The sequence below is a fragment of the Scyliorhinus torazame genome, chromosome 1 (assembly GCF_047496885.1).
Source record: "Scyliorhinus torazame isolate Kashiwa2021f chromosome 1, sScyTor2.1, whole genome shotgun sequence".
NCBI lineage: Eukaryota > Metazoa > Chordata > Chondrichthyes > Carcharhiniformes > Scyliorhinidae > Scyliorhinus > Scyliorhinus torazame.
In genome coordinates this window covers 387695679-387717175 of record NC_092707.1, presented here as the reverse complement: position 1 = coordinate 387717175, position 21497 = coordinate 387695679, and the positions used below count along the sequence as shown (strand labels likewise).

Below are 21497 nucleotides of genomic sequence, written 5' to 3'. Positions count from 1 at the left end.
TGAATGTGGTAATACCAGGTATTGCAGTACCTGAGAGGTGGATGATCATTGGCTAGGCTGCGGGGTCTACCATTGGGTAATGTATATAGCTCCGCCCTGTGAGGCGGAGTATAAGAACTGATGCCGTCCCAGCAGTCTTCACTTCTGTAACATCACTGCTGGGTACAGTTCTATCTGATTAAAGCTAGATCGATATGACTCCTCGTATTGATTGTGCATCACTGAGAATGGCAATATCCTATGATCAAATAAAACATAAATATTCCTAGAGTTTCCTTGATTTATCTTTAGGGGAACAGCAATGGAGTTAAAACAAAAATGTACAGCTCTCAATCTTCTCCAATTGTTTCATATTATAGTTTCGGCGCTATGGGCTAAAGGAATGCGGGTGGCCTGCACGATCACTCTCCACTCCATAGGGGGTAGCAGCGGCGGAGGCTGCCCAAAAGTGCTGCCGATGCCGCACAGGTACCAAGAGCTGACCGTTACCTGGCCCGGGCTCAGACTACCCGGATGTGCAGAGAGAGAGAGAGAGCGAGAGAGCGAGGGAGAATCGACAGCGCGAGCCAGCTGGGCTGCCGGCGCGCGAGACGGTGACGAGCAGGTGAGGGGAGCGCGCGGCGCGTCCCTCCTCCTTCCCCCCCCCCCCCCCCCCGGGTTGGGAAGCGGCTCGCGCGGTGACCATTGGCCGCGAGGGTCGAGGCCTGGTGCTGGCGGGCGGCTGAAGCGGAGGGTTGGTTGGGCGGGCGATGGATGCGGTCCGCAGGGGTGCCGCTTCCACCGCGGGTGAGTCCCCTCCTCCCCCTTTCTCTTCTTGACAGGCAGCGCGCTCCTGTATATTTAAACAAATATATAAAACACAACGTTTAAAAAAAAATAATAATTCGGGTATGGCCAGTGCATTGGGAGCTCAGTCAGGGTCGGTGGTTCGATGTTCGCCGCGGGGGCCGGGCCCGGTTTATCCGCCTTTCTGCGTTTGTTGTGAATGCTGGCTTGCAGACCGCTGCTCTCTCTGAGGTGATTCTTAGAGCAGCAGCCATCGTCTACCCCCCCCCCCCCCCCCCCCGCCCAGCCGCTCGTTGCCATTCCTCCATGCAGTTTATATTTGCAGGAATACTTTAATTTAATCTGTCCCCGTGTGTTTGTGTCCTTCTGCCTACCTACCGTGTGTCTCTGTCCTTCGACTTGTCATCATCCAACATGGCTGAACTTGGTGTCTATGTCTAAATTGGAGCAGTAGAGTGCAGGCTGAGCCACCCCGCCAGTGGGCCGCACTGAGGGCGAGCTGCAGTGTCGGAGGACGAGGCATTTAGACCGCAACAGAAAATGCTGGACCATCTCAGCAGGTCTGACAGCATCTGTGTAGAGAGAGACGTGTCGAGTTTGGGCGACTCTCAAAGCTGTGACCAAGAGTCATCCAGGCTCCACACGTTAGCTCCCGTTCTCTCTCCACAGATGCTGTCACACCTGCTGAGATTGTCCAGCATTTTCTGTTTCAGATTCCAGCATCCGCAGTAATTTGCTTTCATGCTATTTCCTATTTAAACCAAAGGCCCCCCCCCGCCGAACGTGACGGATCCCATTTGCACGAGACTCCCTCGGCGGTCCCGGCCAATATTTACTCCTCGGTCAGCTTCACAAAAAAAACAGACCATTTGGTCATTACCATCACATCGCTGTTTGTGGAAGCTTGCTGTGCACAAATTGGCCTCTGCTTCTTGCATTGCAACAGTGACTTCAAAGAAATACTTTGTTGCCTGGAAATTGCTTTTGAGATGTTTGGTCCTGAAAAGCACTCTTTTAAAAAAATAAAAAAAAATTCTCTTATCCTGCAGCAGCCAAGCTCAATTCCATCCCTGGGCGAAATCATTTGATAGCAGCCACCTGCCCTCCCATCTCGCCCTCTTTTCTGTTTGATTTTTATTCGTTTTTTTTTGGTTGGTGATAATTTTCGATTTCAGTATCATTTCCTGCCTAGCTTCAATTGCAATCAAGGTGATAAATAACATCGAGAACTATTTTATTCATTATCTAGGTAATATTATTTTGAGACCTGGCTAAATACCCTGACACGCTAGTGAAAGTGAGGTGTTACAACTGCAGTACCTACCAATGTAGAGTATTTATTTGTGAATGATCTCTGGAATTTTGTCTATCACAGCACATTCCCAGCTCAGAAATAGTCTTGCATTACAGACGCGCAGTAATAAGACTTCATGTTTATTAAGAGGATGCAACACATTTTGTGGAAGCAGCATTATTAATATTCAATGAACAGTGAGTTGCGCATATGGACGTTGATAATCTGAGATTAAAAGAGAAAGTGCTGGAAACTGTTAGCAGATTAGGCAACACCTGTGGAGAGGAAGAGACACAGAATTTATCTTTCAGAACTGATCTGATACTGGAGGGCTTATAAAAGGGTTTGATATAGATTTGAGGTAGCAAAGATGTTTCTACTTGTGGAGACCAGAAACTAGGGACCATTAATGTAAGTTCATCGCTAATAAATCCAACAAGGAATTCAGGAGATTTTTTTTTAACAGAATACTTTTAATGCTGAACTCGCGACCACAAGGAGTAATTGAGGTGAATAGCTGAGATGCATTCGAGGGGAAATGAGATAAGCACTTGAGGGAGAAAAGAATAGAAGAATATGTTAATGGCATCAGGTGAAGTGAAAAGGCTTGTGTGGAGCATGAACCTTTTGGGCAGAATGGCCTAGTTCAGTGCCAAAAGGATTTTGTAATTAAAATGTTGCAAATGAAAATTACATAATCGCAGTGCTTGGGCCAACTAAGGAATTTGCAAAATCTTCAGGACCATAAAACATAGGAGCAGAATTAGGCCATTTGGTCCAACGAGTCTGCTCCGCCATTCAATCATGGCTGATATGTTTCTCATCCCAATTCTCCTGCCTTCTTCCATTACCCCTGATCCCCTTATTAATCAGAACATAGAAAAATACAGCACAGAACATGCCCTTCGGCCCACGATGTTGTGCCGAACCTTTGTCCTAGATTAATCATAGATTATCATAGAATTTACAGTGCAGAAGGAGGCCATTCGGCCCATCGAGTCTGCACCGGCTCTTGGAAAGAGCACCCTACCCAAGGTCAACACCTCCACCCTATCCCCATAACCCAGTAACTGCACCCAACACTAAGGGCAATTTTGGAGACTAAAAGCAATTTATCATGGCCAATCCACCTAACCTGCACATCTTTGGACTGTGGGAGGAAACCGGAGCACCCGGAGGAAACCCACGCGCACACAGGGAGGATGTGCAGACTCCGCACAGACAGTGACCCAAGCTGGAATCGAACCTGGGACCCTGGAGCTGTGAAGCAATTGTGCTATCCACAATGCTACCGTGCTGCCCTTAAGAACAAATTAATCTACACTATATCATTTTACCGTAATCCATGTACCTATCCAATAGCTGCTTGAAGGTCCCTAATGTTTCCGACTCAACTACTTCCACAGGCAGTGCATTCCATGCCCCCACTACTCTCTGGGTAAAGAACCTACCTCTGACATCCCCCCTATATCTTCCACCATTCACCTTATATTTATGCCCCCTTGTAATGGTTTGTTCCACCCGGGGAAAAAGTCTCTGACTGTCTACTCTGTCTATTCCCCTGATCGTCTTATAAACCTCTATCAAGTCGCCCCTCATCCTTCTCCGTTCTAATGAGAAAAGGCCTAGCACCCTCAACCTTTCCTCGTAAGACCTACTCTCCATTCCAGGCAACACCCTGGTAAATCTCCTTTGCACCTTTTCCAAAGCTTCCACATCCTTCCTAAAATGAGGCGACCAGAACTGCACATAGTACTCCAAATGTGGCCTTACCAAGGTTTTGTACAGCTACATCATCACCTCACGGCTCTTAAATTCAATCCCTCTGTTAATGAACGCTAACACACCATAGGCCTTCTTCACAGCTCTATCCACTTGAGTGGCAACATACCAATCTCTGTCATAAAGACACTCAGTGATTTTAACGAGGACTCCTGAGTCCCTTTGTGCTTCTGACTTCCTAAGCCTTTTCCCATTTAGAAAATAGTCTATGTCTCCATTCTTCCTACCAAGTGCATAACCTCACACTTTTCCACATTGTACTCCATCTGCCACTTCTTTGCCCACTCTCCTAGTCTGTCCAAGTTCTTCTGCCACACCCCTGCTTCCTCAATACTACCTGCCCCTCTGACAGTCCATAATTTTGCAGGTTTTGACATTGTTCCTCTCCTGCTCCCATCCACCCCCAACACCAAGGAAGTATCAAAGCCCCCCTCCCACAACCATTTATAAATTAATGACCGGAGTACGAGAAAGCTTGTATGGAGCATAAGTGGCTGGCCAGTTGGGCATAATGGTCTGTTTCAGTGCTGTAATTCTGATATAAGCTGTGTTGATGCGGTTCAGAAAATAATGTTGACCAGGATTCGATGGATAATTAATGTCAGATTTTATAGCCACTTGAACAAGCAGACTGGGTTTAAATTAACAATTCAACTCCAAAGATAATACCTCTTGACAGTGCAGTTCTCCCTTTCATTGTTAAAATCAGTAGTGAGGTTTTAATCTACATACAGCCATCTGACATCTAAACAAGAGTATTATGGATTGGGGCAATCAATGACTATTGTTACTGGAATTATCTTGGTTAACACTTTTTTTTACACATTTTGGGATAAAACGACAATGAAGCTTTGACCTGCACCATGCTGTTACAACTTAATCTAACCCTGCTGTTTACACAGCATATTGGGCTGTGAAAATTGAATTAACATGTCCACTTAATTCTTGAGCAATTACAGTTTGCAGAGCAATTGTATTTGTGGTTTCATTTTACTTTTTTGGACCACTTACTTTAAATACTGCAACAGTATCCCCAAATTGCTTGCAGGATAATTTTTCTGCTTTATTTTCCTTTTCCTCTTTTGGAATTTGCCTTTGTCCTTTATCTCTTTTGGGGATATATTTACTGGGACGCGAGATATGTTTTGTATGTCCTGCAGCTGCAAGTAGATTAGTGTGGTATTTGGCCAGTAGGTGAGTAATAGTCTCTTCCAGTCCGGCAGAAAGGGATGTGCCTATTTACTGACTGCAGAAACATGCAAATTTAATTCCTGCTTCAGCATTTCTAACCCAGAATTCTCTTGGTAAAACAGAATTATTTGCTCTGCTTCTAATATGTTGCAGGTTGGGTTTAGCAATTTAAGTTTGTGTTCTTGAACTCCATATGATCGCAGCTGTGTGACTGTATGAAGTTGCTGATTTAAAAACGTCAGGCATAGAAATCATAGCAAGCATTATCCAACCTGTATTCTCAGATCAATTACACTAATTGTACGAGCACTTTTTGATTTCTTAACCAGGGAAACTCCTTTTGAGATTCAAATATATGTAATTTCTTGAGTCTCTCACAATATTAACATTACTAAACATGTAGATGAGACAAAATGACATTTGACAATTTTCTTGCCTGGCTATGTGTTTTCTTTGAGTTTATATCATTATAGGTCAGTGATGTCAATGCATTCATGTCTTGTGCATCAACCAATGGCCAGACCATAAAACTGGGACTTAATCTCGGTGTTCGTGCTGCAAGCTGTTTAGGCTAATGCCAATAACACTCCTGCGATTTGAAGTAAGCTCTTGTGCAAATAGCACAAGGTGGCAATGGAGAGGTCCATAGGTCAGATGATTTACCTGTTTTCCAGGTTACGGGTGGCAGGGAGCAAAGGGCTAATCCAAGAAAGGGCAAAGTAAAGCATGGACTTCAGCTGAGTGGTGGGTTGGACATTCTACATTGAAATCACATGGTTATGTAAAATTCAGTGCTTTTTAATTTTTAAAAAAAGATACATGTTAGGGGATTAAGACTATTTATTTGGCTCTTAGTTATGGTGTGTGTTTGTGTTACGGATGGCAGGACGAGTTCCTGCCTACTGTTGATCATTTTGACAAAAGTGGGATACTATGGTAAAGAAGCAGAAAATGTTGGAAAATCTCAATAGTTGGAACAGTATTAGTGGAGAGAGAACAGAACTAACTTTTTATCAAAATGGAAATAGGATGAGATTTATACTGTTGTTGGGGGCAGGGGTGGTGGAGCAATGGGTTGGATAGAGGACCAGCGGTAGGTGGAGGCTCGGCCCTCTATCCAACTCACTGCTTCATCCACTCCCAAAAACAATACAAAGCTCATCCTATTTCCTGTTCTCTCTAGCTTTGATGATGAATCGTCCAGACTTTAAACGCTAGCTCTTGTTCTCTCTCCGCAAATGATTCTGAGATTTTCCAGCACTTCCTGTTTCTGATTCCAGCATCTGTGATAATTTGCTTTTATCCTACTATGCTAAAGAGGTCCTTTTTATTGTATGAGTCTGTGGAAACAGCCCAGAATATTGAAATAAAGTAACAAGTTAAATAAATGCATAACACAGAATTAAAGACTAAAAGAGACAGGTGAGTGTTTGGATGAATACATGGATGGACAGAAAATTTCTTGTTTCCCAGACACTGACTAATGATAGTGTCTCACCTCAGTGTATCTTGCTTGCTCCTGAGAATCACCATCCACAAAAGCACAATGTTTAGCAGAACCTTGAAGCCAGGCGACATCTATCTTTTTGTCTTGGTGTGTTAGCTTGTGGTCACTGACAAGTATTGGAGAAATTCACCCTTTATACTCCTTGAATGCAGTCTAATTTTGCTGTGGGTAAAAGTTGTTGATAACAATCATGTTATTAGGCTACCCCCTCGCTTTTACCAAAGGTATGTGAATGTGATGGTGGAAGAACATAGATTCTCAACATCATGTAGACTGAGCAAATCAACCACTTTTGAACAATGAATGAGATTCTATGCTAATGCAGTACTATGTGTTGTGTGGGTCTCCAGAAACAGCCTTCGACAACCTAATGTTGTAATATGCCTTGAAGGGCATGACACCTTTCCCTTCTAATCATGTCACATGATCCAGTCTTAGTTCCACTTTTGTTTTGAGCAAAGCACAGGCACACGGCTCTGATGTCTTTAAGCTTTATACCTATGTATAATTGTTTTCATGTGCCTAGTCTTAATAAATGAACACAACATATTTACCAAATCCCTTAAGAGCAATTGGTGCCTTGTAACTTGTACAGTAAAACCCAAGGTATTATATCATTATAACACAACATGGTGATCAACGATGGTGAGACCTGTGGTAGCAAGGTTAAGTGCAGGAACAGCATGGTGAATCGTCATCAATTATACTACATGGCTACCTTCAACATTTTGGTCAGGTTGCAATGAAGTTGCTGCATTGGAGACTGTTGAAAGTGCAGCATGTTGACTGTGAAGAAAAACTTTGGAGACACAGCGCTGAGCTAGTGCCCAAGTGAAAAGCTAGTAAGTAGACAGTTCCCTGTGTGAGATTGCAGCTCCGAGCCTGTCAGTTCAGTGAATGGGACAGTGTTGAGAGGACCAGCACCGGGTTAACACAGTTGAAAAAATGTGTGACCAAGGTGTGGGCCAGATCAATAGTGAGCAAAATAAAAAATTGGATCAGGAGAAAGTTTTGATTATAACAAGTGACTTCTGGAGTTGCTGAACAATTTTTTTTCAAAAGCAAAGACGCCACTTGTCAGTCGTGAGTTTCTGCAGCAACTTGTCTTCAGCGGTGGAGCTTCGGAAAAGTGTGTGAAAGTAGCTATAGCAACATTTAGTCCGTGTTTAGTTGTGCATGTGAGTGCCAGAAGTTTCCATCCAATTCAGAGTAATGACAGTGGAAATTGATAGTTTCAGTGTCATTGCAATCGCAAAGCCCAGATTATTTGTCTAGCATGATATCAGACTTGTCTGTTCAGTGCATATAAACAGATCCATTAATGTTGCTAAGGTGTTGTAGTAATTCCTTTTGAAATAAGAGTTGACTGTTGAAGCTCTGCTCCAATAAACTAAAACCTTTTGAAATTTAATGAGGGGGTTTAATCAGAAACGAAATATCTGTTTAATCAAGTTTGGAGAATCACGCAAGCGGTTTTATGTGGTTAAGGTGCATCATGCACAACTGATCAAGTAAAATTATTGAGTGTTAGTAACTGGCAAAATGTGTTCCTATCACTTCCCTCTCTACTATCTGAAGGCATTATTTTGTGTAAAATAAATGATAAACATCGATTTAATACCGCTGTTAAAATAAGGGACGAAGAAATGTTTTCGTGAATTGTCATCGATAATAGTTTTTGCCTGGATTCCAATGAGCTTTATTCTTTGTTTAAAAATTGCATTTTGTTTGAATTGCACCCAAAAGTAACTGAATTTGCTCTTCTATTGCAGGTATGAGCATGTGCTATTTTTACATTTTTTCCCCCAAGTGTACATGCATGATGTACTTTTGATGCAGCTTAATATATTATTGAAAATCTAATTTAAGTACTTTGTCACAAGTTGGAAGCTGTTTTGTGCTCTACATATTTTGTAGTTTGGGCTGCAAGTGAAGTTTTGCCAGTTCTCTTCATTCATTGTCATTTTTCTAAAGTAATTATTGTTTAAACAGTAACAATTTGACCTTGATGGGAATGCAAAGGGTTTATTTTGTTCTGTACAAATTATTCTCCGGTTTTAGAGGGGTAGTAGCTTGATGTATTAGTGCTCCAATCACTACAGAAGTCTGGAATGATAAAAGGTCTTCTGTCCATCAAACTCACTCCATCCAGAGTTCATGGGGCCCATATCTTCCTGGTTCCCCAGCGTTGTATTTAGAGGCTACCCCCAATGATGTCCTGGGGAATCCCTCGAGGAGGTTCCCATGCAAGGGTTTACCCAGTAATTGCCCAGAAGTGCTAACTTCCCCGGAACAATTGCGCTAGGCTAGGAACGATCCGACAGAAGCAATTTAAATCAGTAACTTTGGATGGTTCTGCCAGTTTGACTTTGATAGTTATTCTGAAAGAGTTAGAGGAAACAAATCACTTCTAACTCCAGAGTAACTCCTCGCACAGAGCACTCTCCAAACTCTGCCCCCTCCCTCTCGTTGTCTGAACCACTCACCTTTTAAATGTCCATTTAAACTCCTCTGAGGCAGTTACTGCTGTATAAAGGGGGCATTTCTTACCCCTTTGCACCTAGTTACTCCATGCCGATGCAGCTGCTTGCTCCTACCTCTCTCACCCTGAGAGAGGAAGGTTCGGCGAGACGGGCTTTAGAATCCCAGCATGGATAAGTCCGTCGAGAGTGGCAATCCGCTGGAGATTTCCACTCTGAGAGACTTACAGGCCCATGTGTGATTATTTTATCATAGACTATCCTCCCACAGGCAACTGTTAGAACTTTTATATTGGCTTATTGGGATCAGGGCTGCTGGGGGGCGGGGGGGGGGGGGGCGGTGAGTGGAAAGAGGGTCTTGTTCAATTAGTACCAGTTCTGAATTAAGGATCACTTTGCTAAAGTCTGCAAAATGTGCCTTTACTGGGTCATCAAGGCCCCTGCAGTATTTGATTTGATAAGCTTACTTCAGGGTTGAACTTTCAGTGGCAGTATTAGGAAGACTCACTTGGTAGCTCCTGCCAAGGTCATGCATTTGTTTAGCCCTCTTTGTCCAGTTTCTGGGGGTACTTTGGTTTAAAGTCCCGACTGATTAATAGTATAAGAAGTCCACATAAGAGAAATGTCCAGAAGGACCAGGGAAAAGAAAGTTGAACAAAGAAATTTGTCGACTGAATCGGAGACTCCTCTGGGCTCTTCGGAGAAAATGGCAGAGGCTCCTGCTGCGACTCTCGTCCACTCCACTAACAGCATCTTGGAAGTGAAATTTGAGAAGCAAAGGCAGTCGATAGAAGAGGCCCTATCTCCCATTTGGTCGGCATTGGAGAAGACCAATGAGTTGGTAAAAACCTTGGCTTGCGACAAAGGGAGTGGAAGCCGCTCGCGCGCGCTCTCTCTCTCTCTCTCTCTCGATATAGCGTCTCTGGAAGCTGAGAAGTTGCATATGGCCGGCGTGAATAAAGCGCAGAAAGCCAAAGTGGACGAACTGGAGAATCATTCCGGGAGGCAGAATATCAAAATTGTTTAATTGCAGAGGGAATGGTGGCACCATTCCCACAATACTTATCAAAGATGTTTGGGAAGATTTTGCGGGTGGGTGGATTCATGTCCCATCCTGAGCTGGATCGAGTGCACTGGGCACTCGGGCAGAAGCCCCATCCCAACGAATCGCCACGAGCTGTTATCATAATGTTCCATAGCTTTCAGGAAAAGGAATGGATGCGGAGATGGGTTCAGGAACATCGTAACCATAAATGGGAAGGTCACACCAGGATATATCAAGACGTTGGTGTGTAGCTGGCAAGGAAGCGGGCAGTGTTTAACAAGGTTAAGGCTACCTTGATTGGATTTCAATCTGGGGTTGTACACCCTGCGCGACTCAGAGTGACTTTTGAGTTGAAAAATTTATTTTTTTGATGCGCCGGAGGATGCGGATGCTTTTTAAAAAGAACATGGGCCAGATAGGATGTTTTCTACGGTGCCTCTGTAAAAATTGGTAAGAGTCAATGTGGACATGCTGATTTTCCTTAGTTTCTTGAGAAAGTACAGGTGCTTTTGTGCTTTCTTGATTGTAGTGTCGACGTGGGTGGACCAGGACAAATTGTTGGTGATGTGCACAACTAGGAATTTGAAGCAGATAACCATCTCCACCTTGGCACCATGGATGCATACAGAGTTGAATCTCAGGATGAGGTGTGGAACAAGGCTCTTTGTAGGGTTACATCCCATGAACAAATTAAAAAAACAACTCCACATTCTCCTGTATGTAGCTTAGTTTGATCTAGTTCATGGTGGTGCACAGGGCTCATCTGACCAAAGCAAGGATGAATGTTTTTTTCTCAGGGGTGGAAAACAGGTGCGAGCGGTGTTCTCGGGGGCTGGCTAATCATGCTCCTATGTTTCAGTCGTCTCCCAAGTTGTCAAGTTTTTGGGTCTCTTTCTTTAAACACCATGTCAGAAATTCTTAATGTCGAACTGTCTTAATGTCTTGTCTCTGCTGGCCATATTCGGGGCCTCTGTCTCGCCGGTGCTGCAGATGGGGGTGACGGTGGATGTCTTTGCTTTTGCCTCATTAATAGCCTGGAGACACGTTCTGCATGGGTAGAGATCGCTTACTCGACCAGTGCCTCAGCCTGGTTGGGTGACCTCATGGCGTTTCTACATTTGGAAAATGTCAAGTACACCATTAGGGGTCGGTAGAAGGGTTCTACCTAATGTGGCAGCTATTCATTTCCTCTTTTAAGGAGTTAGTCCCCGTCAGCTGTTACGTTTTTTTTTAGTTTAATGTGGATTGGATGTGTTCCCAATTGTTGATTGTGTTCCTTTTACATTGTTTTGTATTACAGTTTTAATAAAAAAGTTTTCAATAAAAATATTTTAAAAAAGCTTACTTCAGGGTTGCTGTCAGCTGCTGAGGAAAGGAAAGCCATGAGAAACCTAATCTAAAAACAACTTTTAGAGAATGTTACCTCCCCAGAACAAATTACAAGCAGAGTTGTTAATATCTGTAGAAGTCTTCATCTGCTTCATCAATTTTGGAATTACATAATCTTAGCTGCACTTCGTAATTTCTTCGACCCCTAAGGATATGCAGCTCTCTGCAGTGAACCTACTGGTTATTGTAAAACAATTGATTGCAAAAAGAATGCATATACTAACTACAGGATAATAACCTTTATTAGTGTCACAAGTAGGCTTACATTAACACTGCAATGAAGTTACTGTGAAAATCCCCTAGTTGGCGCACTGCGGCGCCTGTTCGGGTAAACAGGTATAATTCAGAATGTCCAATTCACCTAAAGAAGCATGTCTTTCTGGACTTATGGGAGAAAACCGGAGCACCCAGAGGAAACCCAGGCAGACACGGGGAGAACATGCAGACTCTACACAGGGAGTAACCCAAGCCGTGAATCAAATTTGGGTCACTGGCGCTGTGAAGCAACAGAGCTACCTTAAAGAAAGAAGAGACAAGGTACAAATCTTTGATAGAAAAATGAAAAACACAAGACCACAGAAGATGAAACAAATTCTGCCTCTTTTCCCCACCGTATACTCTCAGCAGATTTATTTGAGAGGGTGGTAGTGCAAGTTCAACAGCTGGAGCATGAGTAACTTGTTGGGTGTAACTTTTTCCATAAACCATCAGCTGTATTTTTAAATTTAATTAGAACCATTTTCCTTTAGTCAATTCACCCTTCCTTAAATCCATTTTCTTTCTGCTCCTTGTGTTATATTTTAGCTTGCATACTGTAGAACAACATAACTTGTATTTGTGTAGCACCCTTCAAGTTCTAAGTATGTCCCATGCTCTTTTCTTTCTTTTTTAAAATGTTTTATTGAAATTTTTTTCCCAAACAACAATTTTTCCCGTCTTACAAAGCAAACGCAACAATAACAATACAGAAATTTTTAACAATACACAAGTAACAAAACCCCTTTATCTTTGACCTAAACTAAACTAATCCCCCCCCCCCTTCCCCCTGGGTTGCTGCTGCTGGTCATCTGTCTTCCCTCTAACGTTCCCCTAGGTAGTCGAGAAATGGCTGCCACCGTCTGGTGAACCCTTGAGCCGATCCTCTCAGGGCAAACTTTATCTGCTCCAGTTTAATGAACCCCGCCATATCATTTACCCAGGCCTCCAGTCCGGGGGGTTTCGCCTCCTTCCACATGAGTAGGATCCTGCGCCGGGCTACTAGGGACGCAAAGGCCACAACGTCGGCCTCTTTCGCCTCCTGCACTCCTGGCTCTTCCGCAACTCCAAATAGAGCTAACCCCCAGCCTGGTTTGACCCGGGCCTTCACCACCCGCGAAATCGCTCCCGTCACTCCCTTCCAATACCCTTCCAGTGCTGGGCACGCCCAAAACATATGTGCGTGGTTTGCCGGGCTCCCGCCACACCTCACACATTTGTCCTCCACTCCAAAGAACCTGCTCAATCTTGCTCCCGTTATGTGTGCTCTATGTAGCACCTTAAATTGAATCAGGCTAAGCCTGGCGCATGAGGAAGAGGAATTTACCCTGCTTAGGGCATCAGCCCACATACCCTCCTCTATCTCCTCCCCTAGTTCTTCTTCCCACTTTCCTTTTAGTTCGCCCACCGACTCCTCCCCCTCTTCCCTCATCTCTCGGTAAATCTCTGACACCTTGCCCTCTCCGACCCACACCCCTGAAAGCACCCTGTCCTGTATCCCTGTGTCGGGAGCAACGGAAATTCCCTCACCTGTTGTCTAGTAACCGCCCTCACCTGCATATATCTCAAGAAATTTCCCCGGGGCAACTTATACTTTTCCTCCGATGCTCCCAAGCTCGCAAAAGTCCCATCTATAAATAAATCTCCCACCCTCCTAATTCCCAACTGGTACCAGCTCTGAAATCCTCCATCCATTCTTCCTGGGGCGAACCTATGGTTGTTCCTGATTGGGGACCCCACCAGGGCTCCCCGCACCCCTCTCTGTCGCCTCCACTGTCCCCAGATATTCAATGTTGCCGCCACCACCGGGTTCGTGGTAAACTTTTTAGGTGAGATCGGTAGCGGCGCCGTCACCAGCGCCTCTAAACTCGTCCCTTTACAGGACTTTCTCTCCAGTCTTTTCCACGCCGCTCCCTCACCCTCCATCATCCATTTACGTATCATTGCCACATTGGCGGCCCAATAGTAATCGCCCAAGTTCGGTAGTGCCAATCCTCCTCTGTCCCTACTACACTGAAGGAACCCCCTCCTTACTCTCGGAACCCTCCCTGCCCACACGAAGCTCGCGATGCTCCTGTCTATTTTATTAAAAAAGGTCTTGGTGATTAGTATAGGGAGACATTGAAATACAAATGAGAACCTCGGGAGGACCATCATCTTAATTGCTTGCACCCTGCCCGCCAGCGATAGAGGCTGCATGTCCCACCTCTTGAAGTCCTCCTCTATTTGTTCTACCAACCGTGTCAGATTAAGTCTGTGCAAGGTTCCCCAGCTCCTAGCGATCTGAATCCCCAGGTATCGGAAGTTTCTTTCCACTTTCCTTAGAGGTAAGCCTTCTATCTCTCTACTCTGATCCCCTGGATGTATCACAAATAATTCACTCTTCCCCATGTTTAGCCTATACCCCGAGAAATCCCCGAACCCCCTCAAAATTCGCATAACCTCTATCATCCCCCCCGCTGGGTCCGACACGTATAACAATAGGTCATCCGCGTATAACGAGACTCGGTATTCTTCTCCCCCTCTAATCACCCCTCTCCATTTCCTGGAGTCTCTCAACGCCATGGCCAGAGGTTCAATTGCCAACGCGAACAACAATGGAGACAGCGGGCATCCCTGTCTTGTTCCCCTATATAGTCGGAAATACCCCGATCTATGTCGACCTGTAACTACGCTTGCCGTTGGAGCCCCATAAAGAAGTCTTAACCTTGCTAATAAACCCGTTCCCAAACCCAAACCTCCTTAACACTTCCCATAAATACTCCCACTCCACCCTATCAAATGCCTTCTCTGCGTCCATTGCCGCCACTATCTCTGCCTCCCCCTCCACTGGGGGCATCGTTATCACCCCTAATAGTCGTCGCACGTTAACATTCAGTTGTCTCCCTTTTACGAACCCTGTCTGGTCTTCGTGCACCACCCCCGGGGCACAGTCCTCTATCCTCGATGCCAGTACCTTTGCCACGTTCAATAATGAAATGGGTCTATAGGACCCGCACTGCAACGGATCTTTATCCCTCTTCAAAATTAACGATATCGTCGCCTCCGACATCGTCGGGGGTAGAGTCCCCCCTTTCCTGGCCTCATTGAATGTCCTCACCATCAACGGGGCCAACAAGTCCACATATTTTCTGTAATACTCCACCGGGAACCCGTCTGGTCCTGGGGCCTTCCCTGCTTGCATGCTTCCCAGTCCCTTAATAACCTCGTCCACCCCAATCGGTGCCCCCAGGCCTACCACCCCCCGCTCCTCCACTTTCGGGAACCTCAATTGGTCCAGGAACTGCCGCATCCCCTCCTCTCCCTCTGGGGGTTGAGACCTATACAGTTCCTCATAGAAGGTCTTGAACACCTCATTTATGTTTCCTGCCCTTCGCACCGTGTCTCCCCTTTCGTCTCTACTTCAAATGCTACCCGTTTCCCCACCAAAATGGCCACCCCTCTATTCTTTGCGTCCAGTCCTGAGTGGAACACCTGTCCCACCCATCCTTTCCTTAGCCTAACTTGGTCCGCCACCTTTAGGTGCGTCTCTTGGAGCATAACCACGTCTGCCCTTAGTTCTTTCAAATGCGCGAGCACTCGGGCCCTTTTTATCGGTCCGTTCAGGCCTCTCACGTTCCACGTGATCAGCCTCACTAGGGGGCTACCTGCCCCCCTCCCGTGTCGACTAGCCATTACCTTCTCTAGGCTAGTCCCATATCCCGCCTCCGCGCTCCCGCTCGCTCCCCCAGCGTCGCACACCATCCCCGTCCACCCACTCTTTAGCCATTTCCTTTTGGATTTCCGCAGCAGCAACCCAGTTGTCCCCTCCCCCTCCCTCCCCGCTAGATCTCTTTCTAGCATGATTGCTCCCCCATATTACTTCCGTAAGTCAGCTGACTTCAACTGACCCCGGCTACTCCTGCTCACTCCTCGACCCCCCCTTGTGGGGAACTCTCATCCGCCTTGCGCCTGTCTTCCCGCCTTATTCTTTCTGGCGCGGGAACATCCCTTTACCTGACCCGCCTCTTATGGCGCAGCTCCCTTTCCCCTCCCCCTCCCCTTCCCCATTCTCCAACTATGTCCCGTCTTTCCCCCCTCACCAGCGCCCACATTTCCCCAATGTCTCCCCCCTTCCCAATTTACTTCTCAATTAACTTCAACCATAACATTAACAATAACATTTCCTGCAGCATCAGTCCCTCAGTTCCGATCCAATTTCTCTTCTTTGATGAAGGTCCATGCTTCCTCCGCCGTCTCAAAATAATGGTGTCTCTCCTGATACGTGACCCATAGTCTTGCCGGCTGCAGCATCCCGAACTTCACCTTCCTTTTATGCAACACCTCTTTGGCTCGGTTGAAGCTCGCCCTCCTTCTCGCCACCTCCGCACTCCAATCCTGGTATACCCGTACCACTGCATTCTCCCATCTGCTACTCCGCACCTTTTTAGCCCATCTCAGGACCTCTTCTCTATCCTTAAGGCGGTAAAATCGCACGATTATCGCCCTGGGTGGTTCTCCCGCTTTTGGTCTTCTCGCCGGAATCCGATTTGCCCACTCCACCTCCAAGGGCCCGTAGGGGCCTCAGCACCCATCAGTGAGCTCAGCATCGTAGTTGCGTACGCTCCACAGTCCACTCCTTCTACACCCTCAGGGAGACCCAGTATCCGAAGGTTCTTCCTTCACGCTCCATTTTCTAGGGCTTCGATCCTTTCAGTACATTTTTTATGAAGTGCCTTGTGCGTCTGTGTCTTAACCGCCAGGCCCAGGATCTCATCCTCAATATCTGTCACCTTCTGCTCCACCACGCGGAGCTCTGTCTCCTGGGTCTTTAATGTCTCCTTGAGCCCCTCAATTGCCTGTAGCAACGGGGCCAGCACCTCCCTCTTCAGCAGCTCCACGCACCGTCTCACAATTTCATCCTGCTCAGGCCCCCATGTCGCCTGCGCTTTCTCCGCCGCCATCTTGTACTTCTCTCTTTCTGATCCTTTGGTCGACGATTCCTCGCACTGCAGCCGCCGCCGCCGGTTTTTTCCTCCTTCGTTTGGTGGGGGACTCCCTTCTCACACACCCCACACCGGGTTGCGTCGTCGAAAAATTCCCCGTTGGGGCTCTTAAAAGAGCCCGAAGGTCCGTCAGAGCTGGAGCCGCCGAAGCGTGCGGCTAGCTAGGCTTCACCGCAACCGGAAGTCCCTTCAGTGGCCTTGATGAGGTCTTTTCACAGTTGTTCCCTCTGCTGCTAGAATTCACCTTTGATACAGGCCCTCAGGTTAGCTTGCAGCTTTAAGCTTGCCCTTCCCCTGCCTGCATGCTGGAAGAGGCCCTGTTTATCCTGCAGTTGCAGCCAAATCTTTTACTGTTTCTGTCGTGTCTGGCAACCCAGAGACATACCCTTCCTGGGGGACACTGTCGGGGGAATATTGCAGCCTTCTTCCCACACCGGGAAATGTCAAACAAATGCCGTGGGGGCCCTGTAAAAGAGCCCAAAAGTCTGTTCCAAGCAGGAGCTGCCGAATATGCGACCTAGCTCTGCATAGCCGCACCCGGAAGTCCTCCCATGCTCTTTTCAACCCATAAGTTAATTTTGAAGTAACTATTGATTTGCAGGCAAACATGGCAGCTGATCTACACACAACAACACAACAATGAGAATAATGTGCCAGGGAGACCTTTATGCCCATCAGAACAAAGAAAAGTACGGCACAGGAACAGGCCCTTCGGCCCTCCAAGCCTGTGCCAACCATGCTGCCCGTCTAAACTAAAATCTTCACTTCCGGGGGCCGTATCCCTCTATTCCCATCCTATTCATGTATTTGTCAAGATGCCCCTTAAACGTCACTATCGTCCCTGCTTCCACCACCTCCGGCAGCGAGTTCCAGGCACACACTACCCTCTGTTCAAAAAAAAAACTTGCCTCAAACATCTCCTCTAAACCTTGTCCCTTGCACCTTAAACCAATGCCCCCTAGTAATTGCCCCTCTACCCTGGGAAAAAGCCTCTGACTATCCACTGTCTATGCCCCTCATAATTTTGTAGACCTCTATCAGGCCGCCCCTCAACCTCCACCGTTCCAGTGAGAACAAACCGAGTTTATTCAACCGCTCCTCATAGCTAATGCCCTCCATACCAGGCAACATCCTGGTAAATCTCTTCTGCACCCTCTCTAAAGCCTCCACATCCTTCTGATAGTGTGGCAACGAGAATTGAACGCTATACTCCCAAGTGTGGCCGAACTAAGGTTCTATACAGCTGCAACATGACTTGCCAATTTTTATACTCCGTGCCCCGGCCAATGAAGGCAAGCATGCCGTATGCCTTCTTGACTATCTTCTCCACCTGTGTTGCCCCTTTCAGTGACCGGTGGACCTGTACACCTAGATGTCTCTGACTGTCAATGCTCTTGAGGGTTCTACCATTCACTACCATTCACTGTATATTCCCTACCTGCATTAGACCTTCCAAAATGCCTTACCTCACATTTGTCCGGATTAAACTCCATCTGCCATCTTTCCGCCCAAGTCTCCAAACTATCTAAATCCTGCTGTATCCTCTGACAGTCCTCATCGCTATCCGCAAATCCACCAACCTTTGTGTCATCTGCAAACTTACTAATCAGACCAGTTGCATTTTCCTCCAAATCATTTATATATACTACGAACAGCAAAGGCCCCAGCACTGATCCCTGCTGAACACCACTAATCACAGCCCTCCAATCAGAAAAGCACCCTTTCATTGCTGCTACTCTGCCTTCTATGACCTAGCCCGTTCTGTATCCATCTTGCCAGCTCACCCCTGATCCCGTGTGACTTCACCTTTAGTACCAGTCTGCCATGACGGACCTTGTCAAAGGCCTTTCTGAAGTCCATGTAGACAACATCCACTGCCCTACCTGCATCAATCATCTTTGTGACCTCCTCAAGTTAGTGAGACACGACCGCCCCTTCACAAAACCGTGCTGCCTCTCGCTAATACGTCCATTTGCTTCCAAATGGGAGTAGATCCTGTTTCGAAGAATTCTCTCCAGTAATTTCCCTACCACTGACGTGAGGCTCACCGGCCTGTAGTTCCCTGGATTATCCTTGCTACCCTTCTTAAACAAAGGAACAACATTGGCTATTCTGCAGTCCTCCAAATCCAAAGATTTCTGTCAAGGCCTCAGCAATTTTCTCTCTAGCCTCCTTCAGTATTCTGGGGTAGATCCTATCAGGCCTTGGGGACTTATTTACCTTAATATTTTTCAAGACGCCCAACACCTCGTCTTTTTGGATCTCCGTGTGACCCAGGCTATCTACACACCCTTCTCCACACTCAACATCCACCAATTCTCTGTGGTGAATACTGATGCAAAGTATTCATTTAGTACCTCGCCCATTTCCTCTGGCTCCACACAGATTCCCTCGCCTGTCCTTCAGTGGGCCAACCCTTTCCCTGGCTACCCTCTTGCTTTTTATGTACGTGCAAAAAGCCTTGGGGGTTTTCCTTAACCCTATTTGCCAATGACTTTTCGTGACTCCTTTTAGCCCTCCTGACTCCTTGCTTAAGTTCCTTCCTACGTTCCTTATATTCCACACAGGCTTTGTCTGTTCCCAGCCTTCTAGCCCTGACAAATGCCTCCTTTTTCTTTTTGACTAGGCCTACAATATCTCTTGTTATCCAAGGTTCCCGAAATTTGCTGTATTTATCCTTCTTCCGCACAGGAACATGCCGGTCCTGAATTCCTTTCAACTGACATTTGGAAGCCTCCCACATGTCAGACGTTGATTTACCCTCAAACGTCCGCCCCCAATTTAGCACATTCACCCTAGGACCACTCTTATCCTTGTCCACCACTTTAAAACTTACTGAATTGTGAGTTGGATGGGCTTTGAAAGATGGCGCATCTGATAGTGAGTTATACTCGTTTTTACATTCTTTCACAGATATGGGCATATATTGCCTATCTTCAATTGCCCTAAAGATCGCGTTGACAGCCATGTTGTGGGAGGCACTGAAGGCAGTAGTGAGGGGGGAGTTTATCTCGATATGGGCACAAAGGGAGAAGGCGGAGCGGGTGGAGATGGTCAGGCTAGTGGAGGAGGTCTTCGATCCAGTATGGGTGAATGGGATGTTTGGGGATTTCTACAGGAGGCTGTATGACTCGGAACCCCAGCCAGGGTGGAGGAAATGAGGCTTTTCTTGGCGGGGTTGGAATTCCCGAGGTTGGAGGAGAATTTGGTGGAGGGGCTGGGTGCTCCCATTGGACTACTAGAGGTAGTGGAGGGGCTGGAGGTGGAGATGGTGGTCGCCATGGGCGCGGAGAAGGCCTTCAATCGGGTGGAGTGGGACTTCTTGTGGGTGGTGCTGGGGCGGTTTGGGTTTGAACAGGGTTTTATTTGTGGATTTGGTCCGGCTGCTGTACCAAGCACCAGTGGCGAGAGTGCGGACAAACCGGTGAGCTCCGATTATTTTAGGCTGCATTGTGGGACGAGGCAGGGATGTCCACTCACCCCATTCTTTGCCTTGGCTATAGAGCCATTTGGCAATGGCGTTGAGCATCGAGGGACTGCCTGGGGATAGTGCAGTGGAAGGGGGGGGGGGGGGTGGTGGAGTATGCAGACGGCTTGTTGCTGAACATTTCGGACCCACTGGGAAGTATTAGGGGGATTAATTCGGCTGGTTTTCGGGGTATAAATTGAACATGGGGAAGAACGAGGTCTTTCCGGTCCAGGCGAGGGGCAGGAGAAGAGATAGGTGGAGGGGAGCTTTCGGTACTTGGGCATTTAGGTGGCATGGGGTGGGAGCAGCTGCATAAGTTGAATTTGGCTTGGTTGGTAGAGCAGATGAAGGGGGGCATTAGAAGGTGAGATGCGCTCCCGTTGTCATTGACGGTGAGGGTTCAAACGCTAAAGATGACGGTCCTCCCGAGGTTCTTGTTCGTTTTTCAGAACCTCCTGATTTTCGTTGGCCAGGTACTCCACAAGCCCGGTGGTGGTGGCAGCCCTGAGGGTGTGGGAACACTGGCAGCAGCACAAGGAGTTGGAGGGGTCCTCGGTTTGGGCATTGGTATGTGACAATCACCGGTTTGTTCTGGGGGACTGGTTGGGGGCTTTTGGGGGTGGCGGCGTGTAGGGATCGAGAGGTTTGGGGATTTGTTCATCGGCGGCTTTCCGTGCTTGGAAGAGTTAGAGGAGGAATTTGAGCTGCCTGGTGGGAATATCCGGTATTTGCAGGTGAGGGACTTTGTGCGGAGGCAGTTATCAACATTTCCGCACCTGCCGCCCCAGGGGCTACAGGACAAGGTGCTGTCAAAAATGGGGGTAAGGGAGGGGAAGTGTTGGAAATTTATAAAGAGCTGATGGACCTGGAGGGAGTCCCGATAGGGGAGGTGAAGCGTAAGTGGGAGGAAGAGTTGGGTAGGGAGTTGGAGGCTGGGCTGTGGGAGGATGCGCTGAGGAGGGTTAATGCATCCTTGTCGTGGGTTAGGCTTAGCCTTATTCAGTTTAAAGGCACATATTTCTGTGGCCCGGATGAGTAGGTTTTTTGCGGGGGTGAAGGATAGATGTGGGTGGTGCGCGGGTGGGCCCGCAAAACATGTCCACATGTTCTAGGCAGGTCCAAAGCTTGGGGGAATTCTGGGAGGTGTTTGCTGACGTTATGTAGCAGGTTCTGAAAGTGAGGGTGGTCCTGAGTTCAGAGGTGGCGATTTTTGGTGTGTCAGAAGACCCGGGAGTCCAGGGGGCGAGAGAGGCTGATATCTTGGCCTTTGCCTCCCTGGTAGCCCGGAGACAGATCTTGTTAGAATGGAGGGAC

General features: G+C 47.0%; 1 protein-coding gene across 4 annotated transcripts in view; it reads left to right on the top strand.

Moving 5' to 3' along the window:
- The first annotated feature begins 446 nt into the window (after positions 1-446).
- cnsta (consortin, connexin sorting protein a) overlaps positions 447-21497 on the top strand; it is a 98379-nt gene continuing 77328 nt past the window's right edge. For 2 of the 4 annotated variants that reach the window (XM_072512880.1, XM_072512871.1), the window contains exon 1: positions 447-604. Coding sequence is in view for 1 of the 4 variants with exons in the window: in XM_072512886.1 (XP_072368987.1) it covers positions 750-786 (37 nt within the window). In the remaining 3 variants the exon portion in view is untranslated. Of the gene's footprint in view, positions 605-657; positions 787-21497 lie in introns of those variants that run through there. The other 2 variants (XM_072512878.1, XM_072512886.1) reach the window with 2 other exon arrangements.